This window comes from Muntiacus reevesi, chromosome 3 (genome assembly GCF_963930625.1).
Source record: "Muntiacus reevesi chromosome 3, mMunRee1.1, whole genome shotgun sequence".
Taxonomy (NCBI): Eukaryota; Metazoa; Chordata; class Mammalia; order Artiodactyla; family Cervidae; genus Muntiacus; species Muntiacus reevesi.
Genome location: NC_089251.1, coordinates 77,011,454 through 77,025,867, shown reverse-complemented (window position 1 = coordinate 77,025,867; position 14,414 = coordinate 77,011,454). Strand labels below are relative to the sequence as shown.

Below are 14,414 nucleotides of genomic sequence, written 5' to 3'. Positions count from 1 at the left end.
ATTCCGAAAGCAAAGTTTCAATCAAGATTATGTTTTGGTTGGGAGGGAGGGTGGGCAAGAACTGAAAAAAAGAAAAGCCAAGAGCCACAATGTAGGCTGGGCAATGTCCTGACCACCGCCACTGGGCAGGGACCCCGTCAAGTCCGCACGCCTGGTGCTGCTGGGGCCACAGAGAAGGAGCAGAGAGCGCCTGTCCCTGAGCGACCGAAACGGACATCAAGCGGAGAACACGTGGTGAGGAGAAGGCAGGGCCGGGCGTGCATGGCTGCGACTCGCTACAGGGGAAAGGTCCCGGGGGGCTGGTACAAAGGAGCTGGGCTGCATGAGGGAGGGAAGGGGGGCGGGGCGGGTCACCACAGGAGACCACCACGCACCGTCCCTTGCCTTTTTAGTGGGGAACCAACTCTGCCCCAAGAACCCTCCTTATCCCACCTTCTCCCACATCCGTCCGCAGAGCACCCGGCTGCACTGCCACCAACGCTTCAGTCATTCTGAGAATAGCAATGGCTCCCTCTGGGGTATGTGCTCTCTGGTCTGTTATAAATCTGGCTTTAAATTTTACTCAGCTTTTCCTTTTTTTTTGGAGTTGAATATGACTTCATTCCCTTTTTTTCCTTTTTATTTATTATTTTTATTTTTTAACTGGGGGATAATTGCTTTATAATAATACTGTGTTTCTGCTGTACCACAGCATGAATCAGCTTAAGGACACATATAACCCCTCCCTCTTGAGCCCTCCCCTCCACCCCACTACTCTAGGTTGTCACAGAGCACCGAGCTCAACTCCCTGTATTATATAGCAGCTTCCCCCTAGCTATCTGTTTTACACATGGTAGTATATATATATGGGGCTTCCCAGATGGTGATAGTGGTAAAGAACCTGCCCTGCCAATGCAAGAGACTTAAGAGATGCTGGTTCAGTCCCTGGGTTGTGACGATCCCCTGGAGGAGGGGACGACAACCCACTCCAGTATTCTTGCCTGGAGAATCCCATGGACAGAGGAGCCTGGTGGGCTACAGTCCATAGGGGCTCAAAGAGTTGGGAGCAACTGAAGCAACTTAGCATGCACACACACACTGTATATATGTCAATGCTACTCTCTCAAGAATCTATCCATTCCATTTGTCCTCTAGGGTTTCAAATTTTCCTTTCTTAATATTTTCTTATACCCCCAAAGTCCTCAATCTTTCCTCTTTAGTCCATTTCAATTTTTCTTTCTCCTTAAACAACTTTGGTCTGTCCTTCACTTGTCCCCACGCACTTTTAAGTCTTTTGCCTCTCAGTTCTGTACCTGTTTTTTATGTTATGGCAGGCCATCAGCTGCCACCGACCTCCTTCCTCATTGCCTGTAATGCTTTAACCAGCTCCAGCAATTCATGATGAACTAATGGCTTTTGTCCAGGACTCAATTTCACTCAGGAATTCCACATTATTCCATATACAGTTTCCTGATATGCACTTGGGTTAGAACAGCCAATGTTACCCAGAAAATGTGCTGCAAAATGATATTATCCTCCCTGGAGAAGTGTCACTGAAGTATATAAACCTTGGCTCTTATTCATCTGGGTCCAATGATTAAACAAAAATGGTAGCAGCCCCCCTTTAAGTCCCCCTGTGGGTGTGAAAAAAATGCCTAAAAGTCACTTAGAAGAAAGATTTAAGAAGATACCAAAGACAACTGTTCCTCAGAGAGATCCAGGGACATGAGACACTTGATTGGTCTGAACTCCGATAACACTTAAAATTTGAAACTCACCATCTGAAAAAGCAATCCTCTTTTTTATTCTGAAAATCTTTTCTCCACAACTATACTGAAAGCTCCCTGGATGCAGGGACCATGATTTATTCTCCAGGGTTGGGCATGGAGGAGGAGTACAAAAACAGAATTCCAGTAACGGATGGAAGAGAATCCCAGTGTGGTTAATGTGAGTGTAAGATGGCAGGAGAGGGGCAGGGTCAGTACTGAGACATGGCTCTGGGTCCTGAGTTTTCCCTTTATGAAACCCTATGCTTAAAACAAAACAAAATGGTTGAATCCCTTCTTGTTCACCTGAAACTATCACAACATTGTTTCTTAATCAGCTATACCCCTATACTAGGAAAAAGAAAGAAAAAACAAAACACTACAATCTGAAAAAATATCTTTAAGTGAAAACAAAAACCCCTATGCTTTTTCAATTCCTTTGGATTTCCTAAAGCTTGGTTTTCTCAACCACCACTGATACGATGCTCTTTGCTAATTATTACTCTTGAATGATAGGTGGTAACAGTGAGGCAAGAGACATGAACGTGGTCAATATAGTTGGAGCTGTACATCCATCTGATTTTAAAACATCTCTACCTTTCTTTCCCAAAGATGCCTTAAGCCTTTTTATTTTATATTTTGGCCATGCTGTGCAGAATGTAGAAACTTCCATCACCGGGGATAGAATCCATGCCTCCTGTAGTGGAAGCATGGAATCTTAACCATTGGACCGCCAAGAATTCCAAAGATGCTTTAAACTTAAAACTACTTTCAGTGAAATGAACTAGCAGTCTTTCTAGTCTCTTAAGCCAGAAGCCTGGAAGTCATCCTTGACTGTTCCCTTTGTAGTAACCTCAACACCAAGTCCTGCTGAGTCTACTTCCTAAATACCTTCAAGCCTGGCCTTTTCTCTTCCTCAAGGCTACTCTTCACTCTGACCCATTCATTTCTCATCCAGATCACTGCAACAAGCTTCCTGAGAGAGGTGATAGTTAGGCTGCCTTGAAAGACAGAGAAGTCAGTCAAGCAGCGGTTTGTTTAGAGAACTGTTCCCCGCTGATGACACGTGGGGCCTGGGGGCCGGTGAGGAGGGAGAAGCGGCCAGGGTATGGAAGAGGAAGGGCCTTCTGAGCCAGGCTAAAGAGTATTTAGGTTTCATCCTGAAGGCAATGGGCACCCACTCAAAGGCTTCAAGCATGGAGGGAAATGCTCAGATCTGTATTTCAGAAAGACCACAGAGGGTTTTTGGAAGCATAAGGAGAATGGCTTGGGGAACAAGACTAAAAGAAAAGAGGCCAGTTAGGAAGCTGTTGGTGAAAAGTAATTAGAGTAGGAACTGAGAGGATGGGAATATCGTTCAAAGATATAAAGGTATGGTGCATGCTGTCATCTTTCATCCTCCCTTCTTTTGTAACCTAGATCATCTATTCACATTTTTTTAGTGCATTTGGTACAGTGGATGCCCCATCCCTCCCCAACCCCCGCCAGACAGCAGCTCACTGCACTTACCGAGAATGGGTTGGGGGTTGGTGAGGAAAAATGGTGCAGTGCTGGCAAGAACTTCAGCAGCAGCCAGCCTGGACTCTGTGGGGAGATGATCTCCACAGGAAGAGACAACCAACTGAACCCACTGCTGCAGGTTGGGGGCCACCAAGTCTCTGGTCTGAAAGTACAAAGTGTACACACACCAATTCAGAAGGGGCAGCATGAGCAGACACAGAATTAGGGATAAGTACATAGCGTACACCACACTGGATCTGCAAGTTAGCTCTCAGCGAAGGAGGAAGGAAGAAAGGTTTATTAGCTGCTTTTCCATCCCAACTAGGGAGAAAAAAACAACTCCAGGGAAGGAAATGTGATCCTTCAGTAATATGGAGTCGCTGTAATGAGAGAACAAGTTCCAGGAGTCTTTTCGGATGCAAATCAGATTATCAGAACACTGATGTATTTGATAGCTTTGGTAAAGACAAAACTTTTGGGGGAAGACTGGCAGTCAATACCTGTTGTCCCCCAAACCAGATTCTCTATCTTTAGCAATAGAACCCCAGAGTTTTGCCTGGGCATGTGGGTGCTCTGCTGAAGACTACATTTCCCAGGTTCCCTTGTGTTGGGGGCATAACATGTGTTTAAGTTCTGACTAATAGGGTGCCATTAAAAGTGGTATCTGTGCAATTTCAGGTCATATGTAAGGAAATAGGTGTGAACCTCACATCCTGGGTTTCTCCTTCCTGCTAGTTGAGTGAAGACAAGGTGATGGGAGCTGCTGCAACTATCTGGGACCTTAGAATGGAAGCTATGCTAAGGACAGCAGAACAATAGGTAGAAGGGTCTGGGGGGCCAATATTGTCCAGTCACTATGTTTTGGACTGCTTCTTTCTGGTTTAAGCCACTGTATTTCTGAGTTTCTGTTATATTTTTTCCCCTCTGTTACATTTAAAGCAGCATCCTAACCAACATTATTGTTTAAACAAAACCCTATTGTTGTTTCTTTATAATAACAGCTATATCAAGATATACATACCATATAATTCACCCTTTTAAATACATACTTCCATGATTTTTAGTACATTCACAGATATGTGTGTACCACCACCACCAGAGTCAATTTTAGAACATTTTAGTCAGCAAAAAGAGAAACCCTGTATCCTTTAGTTATCATCCCCATCCTGTCAGCTCTCACTCCCCCCAACCCTAAACCATTAGTCTATTTTCTATCTTTATGGATTTGTCTGTTCTGGACATTTCATATAAATTGAATCATACAGACGGCCAACAAGCACATGAAAAGATGCTCAGTACCACTGTTCAGTTCAGTTCAGTTTAGTCGCTCAGTCGTGTCCGACTCTTTGCAATCCCATGAATCGCAGCATGCCAGGCCTCCCTGTCCATCACCAACTCCTGGAATTTACTCAAACTCATGTCCATCGAGTCGATGATGCCATCCAGCCATCTCATCCTCTGTCGTCCCCTTCTCCTCCTGCCCCCAATCCCTCCCAGCATCAGGGTCTTTTCCAGTGAGTCAACTCTTGAAATGCAAATTGAAACTACAATGAGGTATCACCTCATACCAATTAGAATGGCTATCATTAAAAAGTCTACAAATATTAAATGCTGAAGGGGGTGTGGAAAAAAGGGAATCCTCCTATACTGTTGGTGGGAATGTAAATTGGTAAGGCCACTATGCAGAACAGTGTGGAGGTTCCTTAAAAAATTAAAAATAGAGCGGCCATTGATCCTACAATTCCACTCCTAGACATATATTAGAAGAAAACTCTAATTCAAAAAGATACATGCACCCCAGTGTGCATAGCAGCACCATTTACATTAGGCAGGACATGGAAGCAACCTAAGCACCCACCAGCTTTATCCACGATGAAGATGTGGTGTATATACACAATGGAATGTTACTCAGCCCAGAAAAAGAACAAAATAGGGCCATTTGTAGCATCATGGATGGACTTAGAAATTATTATATTAATGAAGTAAGTCAGACAGAGAAAGACAAATATCATATGATATCACTTACATGTGAAATCGTAAAAAATAACATGAATGGATTATAGAGTCACCCTCATGGACTCCAATCAAAAGTGCCCAGAACAAAAGAAGAGAGATGCTAAACATGGTGCTCACAGAATTCTCAAGTTATAACCAAAGTGAAAAATCAACATGAGCAATGTTCTTGTAGAAGCTACACACCTGTGCCACAGATTCTGCCCGTGGGATGATTTACTTTTACTGACACCTTCCAGGGAAATCAGAGAACAGAAATCTAGACCCTAGAACAGGGGAATCAGTCTTACCTCGTCACACATCTGCATGTGGTAGGCAATCACTTTGGAGGTGAGTCTCAGAGCTTCACTTTGAATTTCAGACCTAGAAAGGTGAGTCAGAAGACATATCAAACAAAAAATCACCCTAAAATTAATATAGCACTGTAAGGCAATTACACTTCAATAAATATACAATTATGAAAACAAGTAAAATCAATCATTTTTTATATATATATATGGTTTTTGCAGACAGTCTGTACTCCATGTGGATGTGAAGACTGATAATCTCTACCTCGTGGCTACACAAATGCTTCTGGAAGCAATTACCTTTTGGTAATTAATGGGAAACTCTGACATCATTCTATTGCTTGGGCTGAGAACACAGCCTGAGACTTAGAAAGAAATACAGGACCTGAGTCCTTAGGCCAGGGCTGTGCTCAAGTTCATTGCATAAATAACTGACAGGACCATGTGTTGTACGGAGTTTGCACAAGGAGCACTGGGGGCAAACCTTTCATGGGAAGCAATATCCATCGTCCAGATCAGGAACTCCTTTGGGCTGAGATGGACACAGTGTTCTGTCTGAGGGAGCCACTCACTGGGGTCCAAGCAATGGAGAATTTTCAGTATCTATGTGAGCCAGACCCATGGAAAACAAACAAACATACAAAAATCTCAGAAAAGAGTCTTCAGAATCTACATAAAATAATCACTTGTATGGATAAGGAAGTCTAGCTTTCAAAAAGCTCCCACTGTCTTCTTTCTCGCCCCTCCCCCCCCCACACCCCGCTTAATAGCTTTGAGAGAACAAGACAGCTGGGAGCAGTGGCATACTGAGATCAGGGGCTAGATGCCATATTCCTAGGTCAGTGCCCTTTCCTTTAAACAAAAAAATTTTTTTTTTATTTATGACCATACCACTAGGCATATGCAATCTTAGCTCCCAGCCAGGGATTGAACCCACATCCTCTGCATGGAAGCATGGAGTCTTGACCACTGGACCACCAGGGAAGTCCCAGTGCCCTTTTCTTCTGATTGTGCTTTCCAGGTAACCATCTGCCCCTAAAGAGCCATGTCAGCAGAGACTTACCCTTTAGCACATTCTACAGCCAATTTTCAATGCTCTGTCTCCGTGGGCACGGAGTGGCCTACTCTCTCAATCTCTGTCTTTGCTTAATCTCTGTTGGCAATACCATTATCATCAGACACTTTTCTTAGTGCCCTTTTAGGCATGAAGCCACGCCAAGCATTGTGCAAAGAGTCCTTGCCCTTTGGATGCTGAATCTCCTTCCTATCCTGGAGACGCCACACCCAGTCCTGCCTCATGACCTTACCACTTGAGTGGGGCTCGCCAGAGAGTGTGGGGAGAGGAAAGTGTACCCGCCAGTCATGAGACTTTACCTTGCAGAGGCATTCTGGGTGATTTTCCTTCAGTACCAATGTCAAGAACGTCCCTCCCATATTCCACAGTAAGGGCGGCAGTCCCTTCTCTCCCAGAGCAGAGGCTGCTGTTGAGAACCTTTCCAGCAGGGCTTCCAGCGTGAGCAGGCGCACTTCAGGGAAGGAAGACTCTAACAGCTGAGAGAAGGAGATGGGAACATCCCTGTTCTGCTCTCCAGCCTGGGCCGCTACTACCCACACTGCAGCGATGGCCAGTTTGGTGAGGCTCTGGAGATACTGGGGTAGGCCTGGCACCGTGTAGGTATAGGGGAACCCTGTTATCAGTTCTGATCCTGAGATGATCCTTCTGACTTCCTCCCAGAAGCCAAGATGCTCCAGAACTAAAAAAAACAGAAAGGCAAATTAAAAGAGATGATCACTTTATTCAGGGGTCCACAAAGGACATGGGAGAATATGCAAGCCTCTGGATACCCTGGGCAGAACTACCAGACCTCCTTCCTGAGTAGATTTCATATAAACCATGTAAGAAGTGATGAGGCCACTAAGATTCAGAATTCTGGCCCTGAAGTACTTCCTATTCAGGTAAAATAATTCCCTCCTCGCCACCCCAGGGTCACAGAAGGCATTCGTATCAGAAAATGTGCTCCTGGTACCTTTCCCTAACATCCAATACATGCAAACTCAGTGACATCTTGCATCACCAAGTCTCAAAGCTGAGCAGGATAAAAGGACATCTGGTCTAAGCTCCCTGCAGTGCTAGATCCCTTCTACAGCACCTTTTCTCAGAGGCTCTTGGTGGAACCCAACAGCAACTTGGAGCTCACGAGACAGACTGTTTCACTGTTTAGTAGATTTATTTGTCACAAAGTTCTTTTTGGAGTTTCCACTGAGTGGCCCGATTCTGCATTATCAGGTCCCCAGTGAACCCTTTAGGCATTTGAATAGTTATTGTATCCCGCCTGTGTTCTCCATATGAAACAGTCCTACTGCCTTCAACTAGTTCCCAGATGATGGGGTCCACCCTCTCTCGCTGCTCTGAGCCCCCCTTCCTTTGGACATGCTTCACCCCCTCTTCAGGCAGGGCCACAGAGAAGGGAACACGGCTCCCTCGTGGTCTGAGCAGTGGGACTGCTCCTGTCCCTATTCTGACACGAGGTTGCTGCCGTTGTTTGACACCAGTGACTCATGTGGAGCATGAAGTCAACTGAAACTGCAGGTCCTTCTTTTTCACATGGTCTGCTGACGGTGGTGGGTCACCCATCTCCCACCTGTACTCAGGACTCAGATCAAGACTTCTTTTGTTTATTTGCTTTAAACCCAAATAGATATCTGTTAAATTTTATCTCCCTGTTAAATTTTGTGATCTGCCTTTTAGATTGCCGAGATCTTTTTGTAGCCTCAGTTCTGATCACAAATACTTACTATCTGCTTACCACGTGCTGGGTGCTAAGTAAAATAAGAACACTGCCTTTAGGGAGTTTAGTTTAGTATTTTTGTTGAAGAAAGAGAAATGAATGACTTGGGGATTCCAATATAATAGTGGAAGTCTTAAAGAGGAAGAGAGAGGAAAATGCATCGGAACCGCCAAAGGTTCAAAGGTGTAACATGGAATGGACCATGTGGGGAACCATAGGCAGTTTGATCTCAGCACAAAATTCAAGGTGGGGAACACAGTGACTAGAGAAGCAATGTGGCCAGGATGGAGAGAACCTCCTAGGCCATGTGAAGGAACCTACCCATTCTTCTGCAGCCAGAGGATGCCACTGAGGGGTTATTTTAAGCAACAAGGTCAAGAAAACATGTTCACTGAACTGTTTTTATTGCTGAAAGGGCAATATTAGAAGCAAAGAGACCAGCTGAACAACTGCTGCAGTAGTGGAGGAGAAAAAGGATGAAGTAAGGAAGAGAAAGGGAGAAGATGTATTTTACCTGCTGCCAAAGAGCTTCAAAACTGATGGGAGGATAAAAGCAACTACTGAAACGGCAAAATGCTTAGTGCCCTAAAATCATTAGGGAAGGGCTGGTAACTGTTGTATTAATGTGCTAGGCACTATAAAATATCACATACCCATTTTTTAATGCTATGAATAATAATTACATTTAGAATTGGTGGCTCAGATGGTAAAGAATCTGCCTGGAATGTGGGAGACCCAGGTTCAATTGTGGGTCGGGAAGATCCCCTGGAGAAGGAAATGGCAACTTGCTAGAGTATTCTTTCCTGGAGAATTCCAAGGACAGAGGAGCCTGATGGGCTATAGTCTGTGGGGTCACAAAGAGTTGCACACAACTGAATCTTTGTCTTCTTAGAGTTGACACTTGCTGAGTATTAGTCTAAGCACTTAAATAGTGCTAACTCATTTAATGAAATAGGCACTATTATGATTCCTCAGTATTTTACAGATGAGGAAACAGAGGCTAAGTTACTTACCCACGGTCACACAGGAAATAGTAGGTAAAGGAAATACGAAAGCCACAGAACAACCAAAAGAAATGCAACGTACACTTACTTTCTATTAGAAGAAGTAAAAAAAAAAAAAAAAAAAAAAAATGGCGGTTGGGGAGCCTTCAGGAGGGAACAGAATTTAAGATGGGCACTGAGGCTGCCCAGAGGTGCCTGCCTGGAAGAGAAAAGGGCAGATACTGGGGTGGGAGAGCCAGTAGAGTAGATGAAGAGAGGCAAGCAGATGCTTCACTGAATTAACCTGTCAACAGAGGAGCAGCCGGGGAGGTTCCGTCATAGTCACAAGCTTGGAAACTATCAGATGACATTCATGTAGGTGCTTTCTCCAAACCGCTGGTTAGAAATACTTTGTTCTGCAGAAAGACCCAATGAGGGGTCCTAAAGCAGTGTTTCTCAAACAGAGTGAGCATCAGAACCACCTGGAGGGCTTGTTAAACCACAGAGCACTGCTTGGGCCTCACCCCCAGTTTCTGATCCAGGATGGTTGGGGTGGTACCAGGAATCTGCATTTCCAACAAGTTCCCAGGTGATGCTGCTGCTGCTGCCAGGTACTCCGAAAACCACTGCCTTCAGGTGATGGCGCTTAACCAGAAGTTATTAAAACCACACACATGCCCCAATCCCTTCTTTGTAGACTCTGATTCGGACGGCCCTGATCCCATCTTTGTAGACTCCAATTTGGTTGGTTTGGAATTAGCCAGCAGGTAATTCTGCTTTGTCCCCCAGCAGAGGACCACACTCTTAAGCTATGACTTTCACAGGGGTTCACAGGGTTTGGGGGGGTGGGTAGATATGGGCTGCAGTTCCAAAGAGCACAGCTGATTCCAACCCAGTACTTCACCATAGTGAAGAACTAGAAAATTCACCGTCCGAATTTTCTGTTATCAATAAAAACATCAAAGGAGGGGGAAGTCCCCAAGAATTCAAAAGAATGAATAAAGCTCTAGAAAGGTCCCTCACAGGCAGGCTTTCAACACTGGTTCATTATATACATGTTCTGTTCCAGGTCCTAGTCCACCAGACTCTTCTGTCCATGGAATTCTCCAGGCAAGAATACTGGAGCAAGTTGCTATTTCCTCCTCCAGGGGATCTTCCCGACCCAGGGATGGAACGCATGTCTCTTGCGTTTCCTGCATTGGCAGGTGGATTCTTTACCACTTTCCTGCTGCACCTGGGAAGCCTCTAGGGTGCAGCAGGAAATTAGAAAGACCAGGCTTGGCTCTCCTGGAGCTCCCCTTTAAATGGGAACACCCTCACCGCCGGTGTCAGAATGAGGGGGCCTCTGGGTGGAACAGGAGGTTGGGATTAGAAATAGAAGCAGGAATGTTGCTTTCCTCTCTAGAGCTGTGGTTTCTCAGCCTGGGAAGTACATTACATTTATCTGGAGAGCTTTAGAAAAACACTCATGTCAGGGGACACTTGACCGCATCTCTAGGGCGAGCCTGGTTTCAAGGTGACCCAAGTGATGCTGCTGTGCACCTGGGGTCACCGTTACTGCTTCATGGACATAAAAAAACTCAACTTAGTACTTTGATGGCACTTAGTTCTTCAGTCTGAGGTCTGACAACCCTCTTTTCTAGAAGACAAATTTTCTACTTGCAATTTCAATTTTGCTGGCTTTGGCATGTCTCCTTTCTATCTTTCTTGGAAAGCCAAGTGTTCCAATGGAAGAATTAAGTGCCTCCCCTTTAATGGCCCCATCTGATTTTTCATTAATTAGATGATTTTTGTAAACTCTTGGTAATTGGAGTTTTTTTTCCAGCCCCACTCATTTGGAACAGCTGGATCTTCCCAATAGTGTAGTCATTTTAGTCACCCAAGTATGTGTGACTGATTCTAAACATTCAATATGATTTCAGTTTTGAAAAGAACTTCTTTTTTTTCTTCTTTAGACCAAGTATATTCCTAACCTTCACAGGAATGGCTGAATGGCTGGATTCACTTGGAAAGACAATCCTTCCTGCTGTGCTATGTCCTGGTTCAATGGAGAAATAATTCCCAAGTTTGGAATTCAAGAACCAATCAAAAATCAAAACAATGTGATAAGCTGGTATAAGTTGCCAACATTTTATTTGGTAAAGAAAGGATGTTAAAAAAATCTACTAGCTGTCATTATTCCATGAAAAAAAAGGCTATCTGAACAACAAAAGAGTCATAGACTTCCAGGGTCATCATAAAGGACACTTCTTGAGAGAAATGTGGTTTTAAGAAATATTTGCTTAGTTTGTCATTCTGCTGTAGTTTTATGGTGAAAATATCACCAGGGAGCAGCATTAGGGAACTGCAGCCTTGGAGAAGGTGGTGGAAGTTTCCTGAGGTTGATCCATCTGGAGATCAAGCCCAACCTGAACAGAGGATTCCTAGAGAGGAATGGGGGGCCTCTGCCGATCCCTCAGGATGGCAAACAAGAGTGTCCATGAGAAGAGGCACAATCCTTCATTCACACAATTCCCTCTGGGAGTCTCAGATGTGCTATTTTAGCAGTTTTGGTTCTCTGGGAAATTGTAGTATGTCTGAAACTTGATTGCTAAATTAGCTGAATTTCAAAGCTGCCATTCCCTAACCAACCAAGGCAGGGCGCTGACATCAATCCAGGCTGTGAATAGAGGATTTAAAAGCAGCACTACGTAGAGCAGAACTAGAACCAGAGATCAAATTGCCAGCATCCACCGGATCGCAGAAAAAGCAAGGGAATTCAAAAAACCATTTACTTCTGCTTCATTGACTATACTAAAGCCTTTGACTGTGTGGATCACAACAAACTGCAGAAGATTTTTCAAGAGATGAGAATACCAGACCGCCTTACCTGTTTCCTGAGAAACCTGTGTAAAGGTCAAGAAGCAACAGTTAGAACCAGACATGGAACAACCGATTGGTTCAAAATTGGGAAAGGAGTACGTCAAGGCCGAATATTGTCACCCTGCTTATTGAACTTGTATGCAGAGTGAGTGAAGTGAAGTGAAAGTTGCTCAGTCGTGTTTGACTCTTTTGACCCACTATACAGTCCATGGAATTCTCCAGTCCAGAATACTGGAGTGGGTAGTTCCCTTCCCTAGGGGATCTTCCCAACCTAGAGATCAAACCCAGGTCTCCGCCATTGCAGGTGAATTCTTTACCAGCTGAGCCACAAGGGAAGCCCAAGAATACTGGAGTGGGTAGCCTATCTCTTCTCCAGTGGATCTTCCCAACCCAGAAATCGAACCAGGGTTTCCTGCACTGCAGGCAGATTTTTTACCAACTGAGCTATCAGGGACATCACATGAAATGCCAGACTGGATGTCTCACAAGCTGGAATCAAGATTGCCACGAGAAATATCAACAACCTCAGATACGCAGATGATACCGCTCCAGTGGCATAAAGTGAAGAGGAACTAAAGAGCCTCTTGATGAAGGTGAAAGAGGAGAGTGAAAAAGCTGCCTTAAAGCTTAGCATTCAAAAAACAAAGACCATGGCATCCGGTCCCATCACTTCATGGCACATAGATGGGGAAACAATGAAACAGTGACAGATTTTATTTTCTTGGGCTCCAAAATCACTGCAGATGGTGACTGCAGCCATGAAATTAAAAGACTCCTTGGAAGAAAAGCTATGACAAATCTAGACAATGTATTAAAAAGCAGAGACATCACTTTGCTGACAAAGGTCTACCTAGTCAAAGCTATGGTTTTTCCAGTAGTCATGTATGGATGTGAGAGTTGGACCATAAATAAGGCTGAATGATGTAGAATTGATGCTTTCTAATTGTGGTGCTGGAGAAGACTCTTGAGAGTTCCTTGGACAGCAAGGAGATCAAACTAGTCAATTCTCAAGGAAATCAACTCTGAATATTCACTGGAAGGACTGGTGCTGAAGCTGAAGCTCCAATATTTTGGCCACCTGATGCAAAGAGCTGACTCATAGGAAAAGATCCTGATGCTGGAAAAGATTGAGGGCAAGAGGAGAAGGGGATGACAGAGGATGAGATGGTCAGATGGCATCACTGACTCAATGGACATGAGTTTGAGCAAACTCAGGGAGATAGTGTAGGACAGGGAAGCCTGGCATGCTGCAGTTCATGTAGCACAAAGAATGGGACACAACTTAGCAACTGAACAACAACAACAATCTAGAGCAAGGTCAGCATCCTATTTCCCAAATCCTGTTTTATTATTTAGGGAAGTCTATCTCCTCCCTAGTGGAGAAGGAAATGGTAACCCACTCTAGTATTCTTGCCTGGAGAATCCCATGGACGGAGGAGCCTGGTAGGCTACAGTCCACGGGGTCGCAAAGAGTCAGACAGGACTAAGCGACTTCACTTTCACTTTCATCTCCTCCCTAGAGGAGTAGCACAGCCTGAAAGGGCAGGCCTGCTGGTCATTTATTTCTGATTTTCTGAGCTACTGGTACAGGTTTGTTAAAAAAAAAAAAAAAAAAAAATCAACGTAATCTGAAAAGATTCATGCTAATCTAAACAGCTTTAATAAGAACATTCTGAAAAACAATGTGGGTGATATCATTACCACATAATTATGGACACAGTGGAGTTTCACCTAGGAGCATTTAATTTAGGTAAATTTAACTCTTAAGTACTCAGCAAACAGAGAGAAAGAGAGAGATTGAAAAATAACAATTAAAAGAGAGGGCAGTTTCAGCTGACATTCCAGTCACTGAGCACATCCCCAGAAGGGTGGTTGTGATGCTACCTCAGACCAGTGAGTCTCAAACTTTGGGGCACTCACCTCCAGAGCTCCTGATTAGTAGGTCTGGGACAGCCTATTTCCACCCCCACCCCCCGCCCCCGCATCCCCCAATCACAATCTAACAAATTCTGGGTGATGCTGCTGCTACTGCTGATGATGCAGGGACCACACTTTAAGAACCACTACTTCAGACCATCTGAGATCATCCGTGCTTCTCACAGCATAAACATCTTGCTGTGCCGAACGTGTATAATTCCAGTGTTTAATGGTATTTGTTTTTGTACACCATGGCTGCTAATCATATGCCAACCCCTTCATCTAGTGCTTAACCTAAGAGTTCCTGAATATTATACA

At 44.4% G+C, this 14,414-nt stretch overlaps 1 protein-coding gene across 2 annotated transcripts in view; it reads right to left on the bottom strand.

Moving 5' to 3' along the window:
• THADA (THADA armadillo repeat containing) overlaps positions 1 to 14,414 on the bottom strand; it is a 325,428-nt gene that overhangs the window by 48,568 nt on the left and 262,446 nt on the right. For both annotated transcript variants that reach the window (XM_065929363.1, XM_065929364.1), the window contains exons 32-35: positions 6,920 to 7,299; positions 6,030 to 6,148; positions 5,549 to 5,621; positions 3,255 to 3,408 (exon numbers count right to left, since the gene is read on the bottom strand). In XM_065929363.1, coding sequence (XP_065785435.1) covers positions 3,255 to 3,408; positions 5,549 to 5,621; positions 6,030 to 6,148; positions 6,920 to 7,299 — 726 coding nt within the window. The remainder of the gene's footprint in view (positions 1 to 3,254; positions 3,409 to 5,548; positions 5,622 to 6,029; positions 6,149 to 6,919; positions 7,300 to 14,414) is intronic.